Raw genomic sequence first — 22574 nt, forward strand, 5'->3', positions numbered from 1 at the left:
AACTGAAAGCATTCTTGTATTCTCACAGGGGAGACAGCAGATATCTTTCTCACTGATTCAACATTTGTAACCTGCATTGTGATCAAAAGATCAGAATCTTTAAAGAACCCAAAGGGCAGTAAAATATAGAATAGAAAAAGAAGAGGTGGATTGAGTACCAAACACATCACCAAACCCAGCCGGCAGTTTAGACAAGCTAAAGTGAAACAGGGATTGAAGTATGCAAACAGAAACTAAAGATTGCACACAGAACGCTCCTGATTCAACTGCAGTTTTTAAGCTCAACATAAGAATCTTTAATACATCTATTTCCTGGCTATGCAGGATGATGATAAATCTTTAATTCCATATTATATCTCTGAACATATCCACTTTTTCTGTGTTTTTGATACATCATATGAAACAAATACATTTATCCATTAGCAAAAGCAGTCCTGTGCTTCCATATTCTACACATTTAGGTCATATTTATTCCAAACAAAACATAAACTAGTAACTATGGGTATGAATGGAAAAAGCTCCTTTACTGTATCATTTAAGGAGCCTCAAATGTCAATCAGAGGATCATCCAAATAAATTGCTCACACATTACAGTGCTATCACAGAATTATGTATTTTTCTCCACTCACACATTCATGTAGTTACACAGGGCTTGGAACTCATCACATTCACACACCCAGTGAAGTACAGGAAAGTTGCATGAGCAGAGAGCTTTCAGACTTGAACACACACTTCAGGAATTTTGCAGTTTTTCCTAAAAACATGCTGATTTGTTATCCTTCTCATTCAAATGCCTCTCAACGATAGCACTTTAATTTTAGTGATTTTTAAGTAAGTGCATTAGAATATTTTAGGATGAAAATATAAAAAAGGAAGCTCATATTAATGCCATTTTAAAACATTATTGGGTTATCAGGAAGGAGAAAGCTGTATTTTTCACAGGGCGTTGCCTACCTTGACCTCCTCAGGGCTTCTTCATCTGGATCTTGCACTGTAGAAAAAAATGTTTCCGTTAAAAAACAGAAAGAAAGGGATTGGCTTTATGCTATTTTAAATTCTTTAGCAACTTATCAAAAGCCTATCTAAAGGTTTTGCAGCAGTGGAATTTGCAAGATCATAAAGTGGAAGAGCTCCCTAGGGACAGGAAGGAGGATGTTAAGAGGAAGGTAGCTATTACAACTACTTTCCCATTCATTATTAGCAATGTTTCACAGCTGTAGGCAATGATTCTACAGAGAGGTCCTGATGTTTAGTACAAAGCAGAAGAGACAGCAGCAGCACATTAATAGGGGAAGGAAATATTAAGTATTTCCTCCTGACATGGGAAAACACCCCAACCTTCCTTCTCCCTACATCAGAAAACTACCTGTGAGCTTAGTACCAGGTAGCCATAAAAACTTTTCCCTAGGAAACAAGCAACAAAGCTAAAGCTCCGTGACATTCAGATCTAGGTTTAGATAACTGGGCTGGTAGAGCCATAGATTCCATACAAATAGTGATTCATTAATTTTTTTGACCTCCAGAAGTCACTTATATGAAAGACTGTTGTTACAGGAAACATGACTTGTTTAATTTTTGTCTAAAGAATGGACAGCTCTGTGTGTTTAGGCTGCAGGAAACCCAAAGATTGCACTGCAGAGACTCAATTTGTAAGTAGGAGTAACTATAGGGTCCCAAATGCTCATTTACTGTACAATCTGTTACACTTTCATGGTGATATCCCTGGCAGATCAAAGAATTTTCTTCATAAAGCATAAGATGAGATTGTTCACTTTGATTTCTAAATTCCCTCAAGTTACATCCAGGATCTTCACCCTTGCTGACAACTACATGAGCCTGGACAGGAGTATTCCCTATCAGTGGCCAATACCAGGGCAGTGAGGAAAGACATGAATCTAAAATCAGGATGACAGGCATGTTTTGTCTTTCAACTTACTGTACTCAGTTCCAGTCATCTGGGCAAGGATGCGGAAGGACTTGGACTGCAGGTTGGCAGAGCGACGGCTCCAGTCCTCGCTCTCATCCTCAGGCTTGTTCTGAGTTTTAAGCACAGCCTGATACACCGGAGAGGCACTGTCTACATGAGGATCCTTTAAAGGGAGGGTACTGCAATTCAGAAAGGGAAATGTTGGAAGCAGCTCTCTGATCTCAGTTTCTCACCCAGCCATCCCCAATGTGGCTTTGAAATTATCCCTTCTTTAAAAAATATACAGATCAATTTTATGTTATGTCTCATTCTGTCTCTGAAAGGGCCTGTTATCATTTAAGTCTGCTTGTAAATACCTGTTCATGATTCCTCAGTCAATGCAGGCACCCAAGTGTATAGTGGTTAGAATAATATGTGGTGATAAAGGTGAGTACGCCAGGCAAAATCATTTATTTTTCTGACCATTTTTGTTCCATATTATTTCTTATAAAAATGACTTCATGTTGGGCCAGTGTACCTTAAGGTTGGAATTAGAAATAAACCCATATTTCATTATAAAAATAATGTGGTAAGGTTTTATAGCTTTTTCTAGAGATGATTCTTTTTTAATCTAAAATAAACTTCCATCTGCCATAATCTGGACTCATTGTCTAGTAAACATGTGAAGCACAGGAAGTCTAGACTTGCACTTCAGGCTTGCATATATAAATAGTATATGAAATCTTTAATGACAGAATGTATCTCAGAGTCTTACATGCTTAATCATCTTGCAAAGTTATATATCCAGTTGTGCACACCTAAAATCAAAACTACACAGGTCTGTAGGACAAGTGAGGTAGTCTCTCTGATTTATGACACAGGCTAGAAACAGGCTTTGTAACCTCACAGCTTTTCTTTTTTCCAGTGAAAATAACTTCTGCATAGCAGAATTAAAATTAACTATTAACAGAGCTGCACAAATATACACTGAGAGGATGATGTCTGCTTGGAGCAACTTGGCTCCATGGCTGCTCTAAATACAAGGTCTATTTTTGAGGAAGTGATTTATTGTAACAGCTTTATGCTATTCCATAAAGAGCTTTGCAAACAGCAAGCTCAGCTTCAAGAAAACTGAGAAACAGTTCTGTTAAAAGTTAAGGGCCATTTGGTCCAACAGTTACTTCCTTGGTTCAGGCTCGAAGTTAGTGCTCTCTAAGATACCACTGTGCAGAGAAAATCTACAGAGAAGTTTGGTTTGTGGTTTGAAAGCCTGAGAGGAATCAAGAAAATAACAGGAAGTATGTCTGACATCCTACAGACAGTGGGATGAAGAATGTTACCAGGTAATGCTTTAAATATCATTATTTCCCAGCTGACACAATCCTCTTCTTCAGCAGTATGTAATATACACTGGTTTGATGGATTTACACATGATAGCATGCATTTATGTCCTTCATAACCCACATATATGCAAGCTTTTCACTTTTCAAGGAGCCACCAAAGTACAAGCCCCAGTTAAGGTTTTTTTTTGTGTGTTTCAGCACAATCAGCTGTGGGGTGGAACACAGCTTAGGAAGGTGAATTTAGAGAAAAACTTGACTCTTCAGTTTAAGCTCTGCCGTTAAACATACAAGTTATGCAAAAAAGTCCCTCAGTGTGAAAGATGGCCTGTAGGAGGAAGCAGTTGTTTTCCAGCTCCTTTTTTAGCTCATGTTTCCTAACCACAATCCTTACTCTAGCAGGTACAGAAGGCAGAATACAGACTTGTTTATTTTGGGAAGGCTGTGCCATCAGTGGCTTCCATTAGTGCTGCTCCAGTTTGCAGCAATGGACAAAGTGGCACCATAGCCCTCTTTAGGTGGGAGAGGGGAGAGAGAGCAGTAGTCCTCCTCTTCTGGCCCATCACACATGGCTGAAACGCTTGCTGAGGCAGGAAAGAAAGCACAGTAGTGAGTTTTGCCTTCTCCTCCCTTCTGCAGGAATAGTCTTTGCATGGAAAAGAAATTCTCCGTAATAGCAACAGTAAGTCACAGCAACACCCTCAGCACTGCTCTGCTAATGGTTATGACACTTGGCTATGCTGAAAGTTCTGTCACATTGAAGTTCCCCAAAAGATGACCCTGTTTTCAAGTCCCCAAGGTGCTTCAGGGTGCTTCACACCCAGAACCTGCCCCTTATATATACCAGAAGTGACTGCTTGATGGGGGTCAACAGTTAACTTTATATCCCCACACTGACTTCTTAATCTTGTGGAAGCTTAAAAACCTGCTGTATGGGACAGAAAATTTCCCAGCTGAACATTGTTCTAGAGTGGAAAATAAACCACTAGATAGACAGTGCTGCTGATTTGAGCCACGGACCACTGTGGCAGCAGCGGTGTGCCAGGCACAGACAGTTCAAATTCCTCTATTTAAATCCTCTACCTCAAATGTTTTCTTCTCATATTATGACCACTGTACAAAAAAGCAGTTCAACAGTTTATGTATAGATATGCCATTAACTCAAGCATTGTTAAAAAACTAGAGCTGGAGGCTGGACTACAAATTTCACAGTAGCAATGTGTGGCATTAATACGACATATTAATATCCTTATGGTAGATGATTAAGGCAGGAAATGGAGCTTGGTGAATTAACCTCCCCAGCAGAGTGAAACATGCTCATATAAATTGAACTAAATTAATGCAATACATTGGAGTACTTCCAACTCTGTCTTTAATTCAGCAGGCCTTTTTCTTTTTTAAAAAACATAATTATATTGTGGATGAGTAACTAAGATGTATGAGCCACTCAGCATGGAAGTGTAAAATAGAGCACATCGCTGATTATGAGCATTTCATAAACCTAAATGTGACAGTTGATCCTTAAAGACAACCTAAAGATGCACATAACCATGTTAATGCCTCTGTTATACCTCTTTGTAATTTAATTTCTTTCCATCTGGGTGTAGATGTTCAGAAATATCATGCATCTTTAAGCATATTACTTTAAATTGATGCTATTGGAAAAAACCCCTCTTCCCAAAAGGGTTAGAGCTGTTGGAGGTTTTAATTCTAGAGACTAAGGTATTCTAGTATGAGTCAATAAAAATTATTTTCCTTTTTTTTTTACTACCATTTAAGTCACATATTCTTAACATTAAAACAAGCTTTAAAGACAGTCAAACCTCTGAATAAGCAGCAATGGGATTTTATTTTTTAGAGTTCATTATAAATTATGGTTTACTATGTGAACCACTCCCTGGAGTCATTATTCAGATTTAATTTTGGTAGATATTAAGTAAAAACTTAGGAACACTGCAGTGTTCTACCCCTGATGTAGACATACAACAAAATATTATGACATCAGGTATTAGACTGATTCCAGCTATTTTAAAAAAAGCTCGTAAGAGATATAAACCCCACAACCCAACAAACGAAAGTTAATGTAGACTGGTAAATAGCCAGCAAAGTTGACTTATTGTAGAGGACACACAAGACCTTACACATTATTGATTCTTCAAGTGTCAAACGTTATTCCCGATAATGGTGCTGGATTTATGTCTTTATACAGCTTGTGAATTTGGCTAAAACTGCATAATGGAAGTGGTTTGATAATTTAAAAGTCGTTTGACAGAAATATACTCAAAATGCACTGTCCACATGGTTTTGCTGCAGTCACTTAACTCTTGGTTCTTGATTTAGCAAGATCAATTAAAACAGAAAAACAAAGAGTAGGAAAATACATAAAGCCAGGGCATTCAAAATTTTCTACTTTTAAGTTTCAGCATAGAGTTTGAGTAATTCTGCTCTTCCCTTTATGTTTTCCATGGTGATCCAGTAAGGCTTATTTCTAAGTGACAAGAGCCTGACTGATCTCATGAAGTTACAACATCACTGATTTCAAATGGTCAAACTAGAAAATTAGTTCTTATCTTAAGCCTGTCTGTCCTTCATCATTGATAAAATAAGTACATTGTTCCCAGCTGCTGTCTGCCCTTTAGATGTGCAGTCTGAGTGTGCTTACCACCCTACAGACACTTGGGGAAAATGTAAAGGACTGAGATTATTAATAAAGAACCAAGACCAAATTATAGGCTGGTAATAGAGACAAAATGAATCAGCACACAATTTGCTGCTGGTCAGCTTTTCTATTAAAAACTTCTCATACAAATACTTCCACATTAAGCATAATCTTAACTCAGACATGATTGATTAAGCAAACTAAAGAGCATCTTGGTTTCCACTGCAAATTAAAGTTCAGAATATCACAGAGGAAACAGAAGGAAATTTAAAAAATGAAAAGGATACACATATTCAGCATTAACTTTATAATCATCTGATCATTTAAATAGGTACATTTTTAAAACATTGCTATTTGTATCATATAATGCTACAGCATTTAATAGGAAGTGCCGGTGTATCATAAAATGTCTCCTATAATCTATGCCTGTGAAAGATGTGAACCCTTATAAAGAACACCAATGAACTTCTTTGTACTTCACTAATTGGAAATATGAGTCTACTCAACACCTGTGGAGATTCACTGAGTCATGGCCAAAGCCAGCTAAAGGTATTGCTTGTGATTCATCAGGGGAGAGAGCTGTGATGAACAACATATTGGTGCAAAAAGTTAGCAGAAAAGTAATTATAAAACAGAGAGAAAAATGGCCAGCATAAGGGAGAACAGAAAATACATAAACCATCCTCATTTTTAATAAGCCTCCAGCTAATGAATATGAAAAAGAAACTATGTTAAAGTGTGTTGCTATACCTGTATTTTGGTCAAGTCAAAGGAAAGCAATTTCTATTTTGGGTAGAAGTGCACCCAGTAAAAGAGAAACCTGGCTACATTTATTGCATATATAATTTCAGTAAAGTTATTACGAGTCTGGATAAGTAAATCAGATACGATTTCGAGAAACATGCATTGGAAAAGCAGAGTTATTAAAGATCAGTGGATTTTGCCATAGTCCAAAGGATCTGTGTAAAACACATATACTGTATATAAACATACATAAAAAAATACAACAAAACACTCCATTCTGAAGAATAAAACAGGAGCCAGCATTAAATAAATATTTTTCATTCTTCACATCTCAGTAACAATTCCACCCCACTTTTCTGTCCTTTCTGAGCTATGCATACAATAGTGACTATAATAAATCAGAATCGTCAGGAATGAAAAGGTATCCAATATCATATACAGAGCAATAGATGTATTTTTGTGGGGTTTAACAGTTCTAGGAGGAATACCAAAAAAGCTAGGTTAAATTAAGGTACCCTTTAAAATTAACCCCCCCATGGTAGGGGGTTGGAACTAGATGATCTTTAAGGTCCCCTCCAACAACAAGCCATGATACGATTTTCTAGTGATCCATCCTTTTAACTTCAAAACAAGAAACAAGTGCTTTTGGACACTGTCTAGGATTGATACACATTTTTCATGCCCCAGGAAAAAAGAAAAGAAGTTCAGAAAGAGAAAATGTTTCATGCAGGTAGGGATGTTACAAGTACCATGCAGAGAAAGAGCATTCCACAGAAGGAAATAACCTTACCCAGCAAATTCTCCACCCTGGGCTTGTGCCTGGCCTGCAATTGCATCCATGATAGCATCCTGGGAATACATGCTGATCGGGGTGTTATACTGCGCGTGAATTATGGTAGCCTTGCCGCCAAGGCCCTTCACCTCAATGGGTTTGTGGGTAGACAGGGCAGAGTCCTTCAGGACATTGGGGTTGAAACGCTCCGTGAAGTCCGTGCTGGGTTATGCAAGAGTGAGGTTCCACGGGGAAGGGTGGGGGGGAAGAAAGGAGAGAGGCGTGAAGTTAAGTGAGGGAAGCACCACCAAGAGAGGAGCGTGCACGTCTGTTCATGGCACCTCACCACCAAAGCTTCTCATCAGAGAAGAGCAGACAACGTAAGTACCAAGCCACAGCAAAAAGATGGCTGTGCTAATGGATGTAATTTTTGGGTTGGCCGACAATGTATAAAAAAGGAAAAAAAAAGGTGAAATAGCTGTCACTTTATTAAAATACCACAAAAAATGCTTAAGTATCTTTGTGATACTTACATTTATCAAAATTCTGTTGTTACATGCATGTATACATCTAAGTGTATACAGACAGGCACATGTAATATATGCATGCCCATGGGATGTACATGCACAGACTTCACACTTTTTTTTCCCATCTATTTGTGTTTTCAGAAGGGTCTTACAAAGGTCTAGAAAGTACAGTGAAGTGAACAGGTATCAGGTTTTCTGTTATTTAGTAGGTTTCAGTACTTTCTGTCTGTGTTATTAATCAGGTGAAATTTAGTATTTGAGCCTTTTAATCTTCAAGGCTTTCCTTACAAAGACTAAATCTTCCCAAAATCTCTGTACAGCCAGCCTGAAGTGCTCCTATGGCATGATAAATACTCAGTCCCAGATCAAAATATGCAACACTGCAACCAACGGGACAAGTACAATTGGAAGACTTGCTGCCTTAGTTTCCAGTGACTCCATTTTCAAGGAAAGATTTTATATTTGATAGACTGACCCCAAAAGCAAGCTACCTGAAGCTCCCATGACACCAGAATGAGTCAGTTTGATGTCAGACTGCAGCCAAAGAGCAGCTGGTTTTCTTGTAGGGCTGAGTTGTGCATAGCTCTAGTCCTAGAGCTAGGACTGAGCACTGCCCAGAGTTCCAATGAACAAGCCAAACCTCAGCCTGTCAGCCACTAATGTGGCTGCTCTTCTTCAAACTATGGGAGATCAGGTGAATCTCTAGTCTGTTGTTCCTGTCCTGCCAGCAGCAGGAGGATGCCAGCAGGAGAGATTCCACACACTCACCAAACTGGACAAAACCGGGAATTCCGTCCTTTGTGAAATAAAAGATATTTCATAAATGTTTCATTCAGAACTGAATCCAAAATCTGGAAATAGATATTTCTGTCCTCACAGAAGAAATGCCAAATAATTTCATTCCATTTGACTTGAACTATTTTCCTTTCCAGTTTAAGTCATTAGAGTGTAAGTTTATTGGCTAATACTGTTTTTCTCTTTACACACAAAACAGTGTGCCTGTTTACCCAGAGGGTGAGATTTAAAACTGAACCCTCAACCCAGCATGAAGGAAAAGGTAAAATCAAGTAAGGCTGGCAGCCATCTGACTTAATTATCTGGAGATTATCACAGGTGCTGTGCCACCTCTGAAGCCAGCCAAGGGATTCTGCTCTGTTTTCAGCCTTTTGCTTGGTGGGATGCCCTGACTTAGGATGGACAGAGAGAGATACATTCACATATTGCAAATCCTTGATAGAACATTGACAGCCACATGCACAAGGACCAGAGACACACAGGTGCACATGCTGCATTACAGCCACAGACTTCAGTTGCACATGCCAACATTTTAAGGGAGGGAACCAGGAAGCAGCATTATGCATTCAAAAAGTGAAAATTATCTTTTTACCAAGATATTCTCATATTCAAAATACATCTCCCTTAACTATTCATCACCTCTGACAATTCTATAATTACACTGACATAATCTCTTGAGGGGTGATGCGAAGAGAGGTGCAGGTTGGTGTACTGAGCATGCATATGCCTGACTTCGACAATATCTCTTTTCTTTGTAATACCCTAAATAATAACATGATAATTACAAACACATAGGTCCTCAAGATCTTGGATTTGGTGTTCTCTTTTTTTTCACACTGTTGGAAGTACTAAAGAAATTCTAAACCCAAGATCTGAGAAGACTGTGAAGGAGAGGACAGAAGTTAAATATGCCACCTTTAAAGAACAATGCTGCTCTAAGCAATTGGTTTCCACAGTCAGTGAGAGAAATCAAAGCTACTAATTTCAGAACAGCCTAAACTTCCCTCATGGCAGCAGCAGGAATCATTTGGGCTTTCACTTGTCTTTAAACAGTTTTAGTGATGTCTTTCAAAAGGTTTTAGTCACATTACATACATCAAGGCTAAACTTCCCCTGAAGTTAACAGGATTCCCATAAAAATAACAGAAAAAAGTACAGATTGCCAACTGCTGAGTTATTTTTCTAACTCTGGAAGCAAACAGAAGATATTAGTGCTTGTAAGGGGTGCTGGGCTCTAAGACAAAGTGGCAAAGAGACAGTACCTCTACAAAATGAATGGGATCTTTCTCCTAAGCTAGAAAAGGATCATGAAAAACAAATCCCAAAGCAAGAAAGATTACAAACACCCCTATAAAGTGACTTCTGCTCTCTAAGACAATCCTGTCAGAATAATTATTAATGTAAACTGGCTAGGGTTTTTCACTCCAAAGGAGTTATATCATCACACCTCACTGAAATCAACAGAGAATGACAGATCAGTGTAAATTATATTCCCTAAATATTATTTCTTTCAACTTTATGTATTCTACTACTTCTAACTTTGTACTGTCAGTTTAAATTTGACATTTAACTATTAGAATTATTTCTTTTATACTCAATTTAACCCAGCCTCTGGCAATTTATGGACAACACTCAGGTCAGAGGCAAAAAGTAAGAGTTTAGAGACAACACTCGGCCCTTAGAAAACTAAAGGTCAAAACTGAGGACTCTCTGAAATCTCCTAAATAAAGCAGATCAATCATGTTTTCAAATCAATAGTTATTCATTTTTTGGGCAATAGATTTATCAAAGTAAATTACTTTGCAGATTTTTTTTCTTGCTACATCAGTATCTTACTAAATTTGAATTTTAGCAGACTTTAGAAATCAATTTAACATTGAATCTAAAAGTACTTTACTAATAATACACCAAAAAAGGCTCAGATAATGCTCTCCAGACTCTGAGGGCATGAAGATGACTTCAAGATTCAAGAGGACTTAAACCTGCTCATAGAAGCAAAACCACCTGAAAGCCTTTAGAAGAACTGGGCAGGCTCAGCTGGCAGCTCCATTCACAGCATTACAGCATCACCAAGAAATGCCAAGCGGGAGCACTGCTGGACAGCAAGGGCAGCGCAGGGCGCCTGCCACACCAAGCAGATGTTTTAAAAAATACTTGCACTTGCAAGCAGACACAGCAGGAACACGGGGGGGATCATGCTACCCCAGAAAACATATCTTCACACACACAGCGTCACACAAATATCTGGCACTACACAGAGGTGATACTAACTTGGCAGCGGTGTTGGTAATGACCTAGAAGAAGAGAAAGAGAACAAAGAACATCAAAACCAACCACACAGAAAAAAGTCAATAGTTTGTAGACTGCAAAGGGCAAAAAGTATTTACAAAAGATTACTACAGCTCTTCTCAGACCTCTACAAATAAGAACAAAAAGTAAATATATGCCTAAAAACCCCAACATGATTAAGAAAGGAAAAAATGCAGGGGTTATAGTTGATCCACCAGAACTTATTGGGGTACTATGGCATTTTGGCTGACCCTTGAACATGATCTTATTGCTGTGCATCCTTAAAAGTACTACTACCAAAGTGAAGGGAGGAAGGAGTAGAGGGAAAAGAGGATTTTCAGAGTATATTCTCATCTGAAAATAGCAAGTGAGTGGCAGAGACTATATTTTTCTCTTAGATGCTGAATATTCAGGGATGAAGTCTGTTCTCAGGCCACCCTCAGAGACAGTTTTGCAAGACTGATTTTTAAGTCTTGGTACATGCTGGAGAAACTCCAAAGAATATATTAGTAAATGTTTTAAAGCTAAAACTACGCAAAATGCCTTTGTATGTAACGAAGCAATTGCCTAAATATGACTGTACCTACATTATACCAAGAGAAGTGTAAGCCAAGTATGTTCACACTCCATTCCTGCATCTCTGCATAAACCAGTGATGGTGCTTGCACAGTAATTCCGAAGTATATATCCACAGGATAAAGCTGGGAAGCTGGGAGTGCAGAACAAAGTGTGTTCAGTCTGGACTACAGTGCTCTTCCCAATAACTCTTTATGGTGGTTGCACAAATAACAGTAATGGGCTGTGATGTTTATTTCAACTTTCTTTTTTTTTTTTCCCAAAGCTTAGAATACCTACATTATGCTCTTTTCTTGGTTGAAGACTAATTAATCATATTTTGTGCAAAATAAAGAGGAAGAGATCCAGGCTGCATGGAATACTATTGACAGAACTGATCACTGAGGATTCTAACTTGCTGCTGTGATATTTCTGTATCTGTGACTGATACAAAACACCTGACAGCAAAGTTACACTGTTCAGAGTAATATTTCAAGTGAATTTGGCTCCTCCTACTTTTTTCCTTGCAGAACCTTTGATATTACTGCTTCTTCCTACATATGATCCTTTTGCCTTGACTAATCCAACAGCAGTTTTCATGATCAAAAGCACTCTAATGAGCCAAAGCTGTAGTAAAAGCTTTGCACTTCAGCATTTCCATAGTAAAGCAATCACAGATGACCCTCTGTAGCTACTGATCAGACTCCCAGATTTGAAAGCATTCTTCTAGCTTTATAAACCCCACATTAAGCCAAATATATCAGTCTCTTATAGGAACTGGTAGGGATATATTAAGAACAAGCTGCAGCCTGTAAGCTGTAGGTGTATGTGGGACAGCTGGGCACTCATTTACAATGAAACCAAGTGTAATGGCATAATTTTCTGACTCAGCCAGGCATCTATCACACATATAAAATAACATTTTCAAGGCAGAACTACCAAACCCCTAAAATACACCTTAATTAAAGGACTATAAGAGTATGTCCACAGAAAAGAAACACTATGTGCACACACTAAGAATAGCTCAGCAGTCATGTCTTAGTAAAGATTTTTGAGATGTGAAGAGGCTCCTATAGCTTCTTTCAGGAACAGTAAAGCTTTGCTTCTCCTTACATTTAGGATGTGATGAGAAAATTCCTCCCAGTTCAGAACCACACATTATTTTACTTTGATTCTATATAGGGACATGCCTGGAACACCCAGCTTGCTGCTCACAGAGGTCACACAGTAAGAGGCCAGTAACCCAAGCCACCTGGCATATACTTGTGGGACAGGTATTTACTGCCCTTGCCCTACAGTGTGAAAAATAACTTCCTCTGGAATGAAAAAGAGGCACATGTTACAAACTATGACTCACTGTTCATATTTATTCATACACTCCAGAGCTTTCAGCACCATCACGTTCCACACTCCTAACAGGCTATCTCATTTTTCACCTTGGGTCAGAGTGATAAAGCTTTAATGTAAAATTTATCAGACAAACAGATGCTTGTTATTCTTCACAGATCAAGGAAATAATCTCAAAATTTATTTCAGCTTCTTGATAGGATTTTCCAAAGGGTTTAGCTAAACCTGTAACAGCATTTCACACAATTAAATTTAAATAATTTGGTGAAAAGGGCACAGAATTAAAACATACCTTAAATTCACTTCTCATGCTTGAACTTTCTCGCAGCTTTTACCATACAGCTAAGTGCACATTTGTGAAAGCACAATTAATTCAGCTTTGGAGCACCACAATATCACAACCACGTTGTATTATATGGTTAGAACGTTCCCAACAAAGACCAGAGCTGATTTTGCAGTGCTCACAGTACTTCCTTATTCACATATATGCACTGTGAGATTGAGATTATCATGGATGCCACCACATCCTAAAATAGTTACAGGCTCCATGTTTTTCTCCACAGAGCAGGAGACAAGATACTTCTTCCTTCATGGATAACAGTCAAGTGAGAGTGGGAATGATAGCACTACTGAGCTCTGAATTTTCTCTGCATGTCAACAGAGATGTACACTTCTCTAAATCTCAGAGAAGTTACTTGACAATACACATTTATTTAGTGCTTCTGGGCTCTTTCATCTTTTCAGAATGTTCCTGCACTGCGAGATAAGTTTTTTTTTATTTTCTTGTTTGTTCATCACTATTACAGATAGTAAAGGCAGATAGCAGTTCCCTAAAATTTCATTCAAACTGAATAGAAAGGCTCACATTTACTTCAGTGAGTGATGGATGCAGCTGTGTTGTATTCTGATAATAAACAGCCACAATGCTGAGCCATCCAAAATTCAGCCCCTTCACACCCTCACCCCTGCAGGTATTAAGGAGGGTTATGAACATAGTGGAGAAAAAGACAACATGATATACTCCCAGGAAGCTCTGTATATTGAAATAAGACAAGAATTGGTATTCTTCAGAAAACTGCAATTTAAGACAGAAGTATTCTGAGGTTTATTTTGCTGATCTTGCTTAGTAACTGAAATTATTTTCTTTTAAACAGTAATTGCTTTACTTAATTTTCCAGTATGAGAAGGGATGATAGAATTTTCTCAGATAAGTTAATTAGGATTGTTAATGTTGAGTGCTCAAGAGAGTGGCAGTGAATAATCTAAAACTGCTTGAATCATCTAAAACAGGTGTATGTGCTCTTGTAATAAGATGAAATGTCCCTACTTTGCTACAACTTAAAACCTCTTGGTTTTACTTTTGCAAAGAGCTTCTGCAAAGGGATATAAAGCTTGAAGATATGCATTTGCTGTCAGACCATGAGCAGATTGTCCGAAGTTTCTGGTTTTCCTTGTATAGCCAAGTCCCTAGTGTAAAAAAAAAAATACTTTTCCCCATATTCCTAACAATAAATTTATTCTAATTTAAAACAACAACAAACAAAAAACCCACATGTAAGATACGGTCTGAAGTTTCCCTCATTTGCCTCATGACCGTCACAAGAACAGAGACTAAGACCCAGAGGAGCCCAAGGGACTTTGTACAGGGGTTCTGGCCTGGTTGAGGTTGATGCTTGCCAAGTGACTGTTTGCAGGTGTGTTTGCTGTGCTGCCATGGTACCCTGCCTTCATTCCTGCTGCTGAGCAGGGACTTGTACGGAGCGGCCTGTTCTGTACCTTACACCTGCTTCCCAGAGCAACAGGTCTCATCACAATAGCCCAGGAATTTCCCCACCTCCTGGCCAGCTGCCCCTCAATTTTGAAACAGACTATAAAAGTGACTTTCTAAGTTACTATCTGAGAGAGAGATCTCCCCACGGAAGAAGACACCGGCACCCCCAGGTCATCCATTGGTATCTATAACCCCCCCTTTTTCTCTCTTTTTACTTTGCCTCTTTATCTCTCTCCCTCTCTCTTTCTCTCCCTCTCATCTATAGCATAACCCTTGTTGTTGGCACTAAAATAAAGGTGCATTATTGCTGTTGTGATTTAAACCGAAATCCCTTGGTGTCCTTCTTGCACTCTGAGATGAAACAAACCTCTCACGACTCCCGCTTGTGTTAGCGGATCGTGACACCAAAAACAAACTAAAAAGCTGTATTTGTTTGATGATTTATACATGAAGGCAAAAAAATCAGGAAAACCTGTTCCTTACTGCTTTTTCTCATGTACTGTAGTCAGAACTCCTCACTCCATAAACCTACAAATAAAACAGGTGACCTGCAATACAGGAATACTGAAAACCTTGACAGCATGGGATAAAACTATCCGGGCAGTATCTGGAGATCATTCATTGTTACAGCAAAGTTAACATTAAAGCTAGCAGATGCAAGACATTCTTCAAACCGGAGGATTCAAAATATTGCAGTTCTGACTCATTTTGCATAGGAAAGCCAACACATTAAGGCAGGAATTACAGCAAGTCATGCCAGTGCTGGTCAAAGTCATTTCTCTTCAGCAAAGTACCAAAGATCAGGTGTGGTTTACAGCAGCTGCTCTCATGTCTGACAGCAATACTTGGTTCTCTGAGACTCCATGCATTAGTCAGAACTGCTGAGTTCTACAACCCTGAGATGATTACAGTTACTTCAGTCCTAGTGCTCCCCATCATGCTCTGCTGACTATTGCCAATCTATGCTGCACTTCAGATACCAACAACCATTGCATTGTAATGGTAGTGTGTGTATGTTTTGGGGGCTACTGGAAAGTTTAATGATTGATCCAGACCTTAATCATGATTGCCAGACAAATGCACAATAGTGTAAGCACCATTACATTCACTGTTCAGCAAGTTCATTACTTATTGAAATAATTGAAGATGTTACCATATTACCTACCCTCTAGGAAGTCCACCTTCTGAAGCCCTTCGGTTGAGACTCAATTTATGCATCTCAGCCATTTCCCTCAGGGTCTCTGCCGAGTAAAGGCCAATGGGGTTGTTATACTGCCTCGCAGGGCTCAGCTGGTGTGCAGGGCTACTGCCACCAGCCGAAGCAGGGCTTGCTTTGGAACCTAAAGTGCTCTTGGCAGGTGAAATGTCAGAAGTCACAGACTGAGAGGACATGGAAGATCTAACTGTGGTAGTCTTTAGGTAGGAAGAGCTATCTGAAAGGCTGATCTCTTGCTGGTTGAGGTAGCCTGAAAATGTTCCATTGGTTGCTAAAACACTACTCATAGGCCCAGTCGCCGTGTTAGTTAGAGGGCTGAAGGTTGTTCTGTTGCCATTGATTTCCCAAGCAGGTTCCTGTAGTAGCAAACATGCAGGCCAAGAAAAGAAAAAAAAGAAAAGAGCAATCATAGAACACATGCAAAAATAACATATCTGCAATTAATACTGTAAACATAGTAATAAACTAGCAATAAATAGATTTGAGCCAAAGCATTCAAACTTTCAGAGAAGATTTTCAACAAAGAAATGCATTGTTTCAAAATAAGGGAAGCAAAACCAACTCAGGCATTTCTTTACCAGGTTTTAGTTGAAATCAACAATTAAAGCTTAACATTAAGAGAGCATTTGCTACTAGTCAACCTCATAGCAATAATTTTATATTAAGCCAACACTGTCCATTAATTTCTAGAATAATTAAGAAATCTTAAAAAAAAGTCTTGAGGTAAGAATCATTTTAGATCACGTACAACCATAAAAGTCAATGCCATTATTATAAAGACACAAGGATTCTAAACCACACCACTCTGTTTTCTATGAGTGCAGTTGAAGTTATGGAAGTTATGCACTGCTTTTCTGGGCTCTGGTTCATGCTGATCAGGCCATGCAGCAGGGTTAGCAAGACACCAACAGGACTTGAAAACATGTACTGCTCCACAGAAAGGTAACCCCTATGCTGATTGTTCCTGCTTAATTTACACTTGAGGGAATGTGTGCTTGAGTATGCAGGTGTGTGTATGATCCTACAGTCCTGTGCCAGATAATATTCCTAACTGGGACAGTAGCAGATATTGCCTTAGCCAATCTCTCCTAAAATACCTACACCCATAGAAGTCTGTGCTGATGTTCATATTCAAAACAATTTACCAAACACTCATCCTGAAAAAACACAATCCAACATTTTAGTTCCATGAATGATTCACAATAAATGCACTTTAGTGAAACCAAAATAAGAGGCGATATAAAAAATGAAAAATGCTCACAGCTAAAAGGCCCAGCAATGCTGGGTACTTGCTGCAGTCCAGCTCAGGGGACAGGGACAGGCAGGGGACATCAGCCTGAAGAAGGAATGGAGCCCACAATCTGGCTTCAATGATAGCCAGTTCAAGAGCAGGTGGTTGCCTGCAGAGATGTTTTGCCTCATTCACTGGCAATTCAATCATCATCTTTAACACCTTGCACTTATCTCCCCCTACAGCCTTGCATGAAATACAGGCCTAAGAATAATTTGGCCTCTAATTCTATACTTTTGCTAGTATTGGTTATCATTAATGTAATTTACTAATTTTGATACTATGGTCCATGAGAAAAATAAATATTTATATAATTATATATAATATTTATAATTTTATATAATATTTATATATTTATATATAATATAGATGACTATGTATTATTATATATAATAATCCTTTTGGATTTTTCTAAACTGCATATATAAATTTAGGGAGCATGCCTTTGAAAAAAAAAATCAAGATAATATGCCTTGATTAATTAAAATTTATTTTAAAAATACCCTGAAGGTCTAAGGATATAAATAATCATAACATTAAACACATTTAAGACATTTTGAATCAAAAATGTAAGGCAGATAAAATTAACTGAGATAATTTTTTTTAGTGATAAACAGGAAGAGATTTTAGCTGGCATTAATAGCTGTCCGAGGCTGTAGAAACAGATAATCCTAAAAGCATTTTCAGACCATGCCTTTTTAAATAAATACATTTGCAATACATACTTTGGTCATTATACCCTGACACTGAAAACAGCAAATAAAAATCTCTTCCAGTGGCCTACTGAAAGCTTCCGGATATCATTAAATAAACAGAGAACGGGTTCTCTCTAAAAATGCATTCAAAAAGAGGCACAACACCATGTTCAAAAATTAAGTAATCACTTGGGCAAACCATTTTTACATGCCAGCACAAAGGGACAAAACAATTATTAAATGAAAAATAAACACAGAGGTAATAGAAAAGAAAAAGGATAGGCTGGAGTTATGTTCATTTTTTACCCTGAAAATTCCATGGCTTTTAGCTAACTGTAGTTTTCTTCCTATACCCCAAAATAAAAGGACATGCAAGAAGAGATGATAGTAAAGTATCAATTGCAACTGCTAATTAGAGAAATGGCAGATATTTCCTTAACCTAATGCATTTTCATAGTCTTGGTGTTACTGGACAGTAACAGTAGACAAAGGAAAATTATAGGACAGTCATAAAAAATTATGGCTGATGATTTTGCTACCTCTTGGCATTAATGGAGTTCTGGTTTTGCTCCTCAAATAATCTCTAGCTGGAATACCAGCATGCTGGCAAATCAGCATTAGAATTCTTAAGAACCCAGAAGTGCCAGGTTAGCAATCTCCACTTTGAGTTCATATTTTTGGATAGTTTTCGGGTAGTTGTTTTCCCTGTGTTGGGGGGGGTGGGGGGGGGAAGGATAAATGGATAAAACAGGAAGTGTCTAAGGGATCAGCTGTATTACTTCTTCTAAAGAATTACTGCCCCATCATCAGCATATTTAGCTCTTTCCTTTTGTGACTAACAAAAAAACCTCTGATTCAGTTTACTCCTGAGAGAATATTGTAGAATTATTTTTTGTCTCCAGTTCAGTGTCAGAATCAGATCAATGCAGAATTTCAGAACCCATTTCTGACTGTGAAGGGCAAATGCCTAATACTGAGCAGCAGTACTGAGCTTTCAGCATTGCATCACATGAAATGCAGGCAACAATAACAAACGTCCCCCTGTTCCCCATTTCTCATGCCATTCTGTTTCAGTGGCTGGAAAACCAAGCTGACATTTCCAGCTCTAGGAGTCTGATGCTACCACTCCAGCCGACCAGGAGAGGAGGCTCTGACACTGAGCAATGGGCTCCCCTCCAGAAAGATACCGGATCGTGCAGCGATCCCTTACTGCGGGAGGAAAACTGCATGTCAGCGAATGAGCTTAATGTATGTAGAAGGGTCTCAAACCTTTTGAAATAGAAGAAAGCTAGGAATCAGTTCAATTTCCATTCTGAAATTTTTCTGTCCATATCTTTCCTTATTATTATTATTATTATTATTATTATTATTTTATAAAAAAATGCAGTTTCTATGAAAGGCAAATATTTCTTCTTATGTATCAGGGACGTGAGAAACAAATTTATATTGGGAGATACAACACCAGATTTTGCAGGTCCTCTCCCTTTGACAACTCATTTTCTATTTATCTGTTCCTGTGACCCTACAGTCATTATTCACCTCTTGCACATCTGGGAGACCAATTTGAACAGTATACCAGTGAATTTGACCACTCAACATGCCCAAGAAGCAATTGTTGCTTTTAGAGGAAAAAGGGAATGGAGGCACCATGGCACTGAATGACTCTGCTCAAAGACATGATCAAACTGCTTTTGGCTGAGCCAGCTCCTCCATCCTATACTCTACTTAAAAAGTCAGTCATCTCCATCTATTTTCTCTTAGACACATATGCTCCCAAATTTGGCAAGAAGCAAATCATAAGTATGACAAGTTCCTCACTGGGATTCCAAAATAAGTGTGTTCAGTAGTGTTTCAAAGAAAGCACAACATACAGCCATATTATTAGAATTGACAAGGCTGTCAATACCTTCATGCAAATGGACGAATGTTAAAGCCATGCTTAGCCCTAAAGCTCCAGATTGAATGTTTTGAACTGCACTGAGCTGAATCTTCATTTGTGTTGCGTCCCCTCTGAAGAGCTGCAGGAACTCATTGACTGATGGCTTAGTTTAAATCCTTGGGCCCAATCTTACTCTCATTGTTATTTGAATGCTTTCAACATTAACTATGCCCTTTCTTCCAGCTGTGCCCCACTTGTGCAAAAGACTTCACTAAATCAAAAAGATTTGACTAAACTAAATGAAAATTGTTTCTAGTTTGAGATTTATGTCAGATATAGTGAAACTGAAAATGAACCAAGCCTTATTTACAATAATAGCCCCACATACTTATGGTTGCAGAACCCATATCATCTATAACATTGATCAGCTTTGTGAAATAATGACTGATCTTTGTGAAAAAAGTATGTTTGTTTCCCTAAAACAATAATAAAAACAAAACAAAAAACACACAGTGAAAGAAGTGCATGCTTGAAAATTAGTGGAAGCTGCAATCAGATCAGCAATAATGTACAAGAGGATTTATGGTTTTAACTAGACACTGATGTTGCACGTGCAGATTGTTTAGCTAACATTGCCATGCCTTAACCTTAGCCAGAGAAGGGTGAGGATAGCTTCTCTTGATGTATGAGGATGGCACTGTCACAACTGTCTTGTAATGCAGTTTTTTGCTGATTTTTAAAAAATGCCATCAAATTCATTTCACATGACCCATCAGTCTAAACACTGTCAAGCAGACATGTGGAGGTGACTTCTGCCTGTGTGTCACAGAATTCTTCATTTCTACAGTGATACTGTTACTACAAATAAAAAAGGGACAAGTAAAGGAACCTTGGTTTTAAAGTGCATTTACTGTAACATACCTTACTGCCATATCAGCATTACACTGTTTCTATCAATAAAGTATTTTTATTCTGGATTTTGAGATTCCTCTGGGGGCCCAGTGCTTTTTTTCCCTTACAAACAATCCCCAGAGAAGACTTATTCACTTAAAACTTACTGTTGTCTATTAGCATAGACAAGTGACACTAGTGGCACTCCTCTTGATCTGCAAAGGGTCATTGTCCTCCTACCCAACACTCTAAGGTTACCTCTTGCCCCTGGGTGAAAGACCCTACAGCTAAGATATTCCTGAAAGCTGCAAGATAACCTGTTTCCCACCTTATCTTCCCCTGGATGCCACCCTTTTCCTCCAGAAAGGTTCCAGTAATTCTCTCTTCTAGCTGCTGGTACTGACTGTAGCCTGTTCAGAAAAGGCTGCCTCCAGCAGCTCCTATAAACCTTTCCTGAGCACCTTGCACAGAATCCTCAAGTGTAAGAAAGCAAGCTTCTGAAAATGTGTTGAGTCCTTTGATCCTCATCTCTCTCTGAAGGGTTACAATAGGAAATGTAAAGTGTCTTTATGGCTTTCATACCAAGGGTTCTTTTAGGAAATTCAAGAAACCCCTGCAGTGCTTAAAGTTTACTTTTCTATACAGTAGATAGCTAAGGGAGGAAAGTTTCTGTGGTAAACAGCTCTGAAAACGTATGGCAGCAATTTTAAAACTGACACTTGCCAGGGAAGAAATGCACCTAAAATGCACCTCAGAGAGTAATGAAAATCCAATATATAAAAGCTTTATATGCCTATGGAGGAAGGAGACAAAATTTTCAAACCTGTGAGGGTGCTATAGAGTCCCAAAAGGAAGGTGTCAATCTTATGTTGGTGAATAACTCTGATGAGACAGATCAACTCAATGCCTAACAGCCTTCTGGGTGGGTTTTCAGGGAAAATGAGAACTCATTTCCCTTTCTGTCCCTATTATTTTGCTGGTGCAGTTAAACACCAGTTTAAGCAAAATAATGATACATCACTTTTGTTCTAGGAATTTCACAGTACTGTTTGGTGACTCTTCCAGTAAGTTCCTCCAAAATAACTTTAAAAATCATGATATAAGTAGAAACAATTCTGAGCAAGATAAATTTTTAATTTCATCTTCCCTCGCCAAAAAAGTTTACAAGATCCAGTCTGAAATAACATTATTTCTGCCTCAACTAATAAATGGCCAGTCAGGTTAATTTAAAATGTCACAAAATAAAACCAAATCAAATTATTCCCCCCAGGTGCATTCTCTTCTGCTATTTTGAACCTATTTGCAGCAGTTTCAGGGATGAGGTTACCGTCTGTGCTCTGAATTTGGAAAGCATAGTGTTTATAAAAATTACTTAAAATTGATCTATGGAAGTTGGTGTCAAAAACAGTAGAAAATCATCTAATTCCCCAAGTGTTTTGATCTACACTGCTTTTATTTATATGCATGCTAGGAATGAAACTGGCACTGACAGCAGGGATAAGTTGCAGCAATGGAAACTTTAGCTCCCGTCCGTTTATCTAATCAAATGCATCAGTAATACAAATGCCCTATCCAGAGCCTGAGCCTAGGGATATATACACCATCTTTCAGGTACTCTTGCTCCTCGGTGTCTCCAAAGATACAGAAGATGAGTTGCCAGGTACAGTCAGTGTTTATTCTAAAATGAACATTTATTTTATGAAAGATGATGTGGTTTGACAATGGAAACCAAGCCATTCATTTCCTCTGCCACTTGCTGTTATTCATTAAATTGACTTATCCTCTTTATTTTTTATTCTCAGGTCTTCTGAATTCCATGATAAGAAGCTTGCATTATATGATGCAAGCTTTCAAATGCCTTCATATCCTCTTTCCAAATAAGTGTAATTTCAGTTGC

General features: G+C 38.3%; 1 protein-coding gene across 7 annotated transcripts in view; it reads right to left on the reverse strand.

The window, feature by feature from the left end:
- The window catches only part of LDB3 (LIM domain binding 3), a 116270-nt gene that overhangs the window by 42476 nt on the left and 51220 nt on the right, over positions 1 to 22574 (reverse strand). For 4 of the 7 annotated variants that reach the window (XM_023930277.2, XM_086900904.1, XM_023930276.2 and 1 more), the window contains 3 exons: positions 15871 to 16277; positions 1937 to 2106; positions 955 to 991 (listed from right to left, as the gene is read on the reverse strand). In XM_023930277.2, coding sequence (XP_023786045.2) covers positions 955 to 991; positions 1937 to 2106; positions 15871 to 16277 — 614 coding nt within the window. Of the gene's footprint in view, positions 1 to 954; positions 992 to 1936; positions 2107 to 7439; positions 7644 to 11014; positions 11038 to 15870; positions 16278 to 22574 lie in introns of all 7 variants that reach the window. The other 3 variants (XM_023930280.2, XM_023930281.2, XM_086900905.1) reach the window with 2 other exon arrangements.

This window comes from Cyanistes caeruleus, chromosome 8 (assembly GCF_971803275.1).
Source record: "Cyanistes caeruleus chromosome 8, bCyaCae1.hap1.1, whole genome shotgun sequence".
Taxonomy (NCBI): Eukaryota; Metazoa; Chordata; class Aves; order Passeriformes; family Paridae; genus Cyanistes; species Cyanistes caeruleus.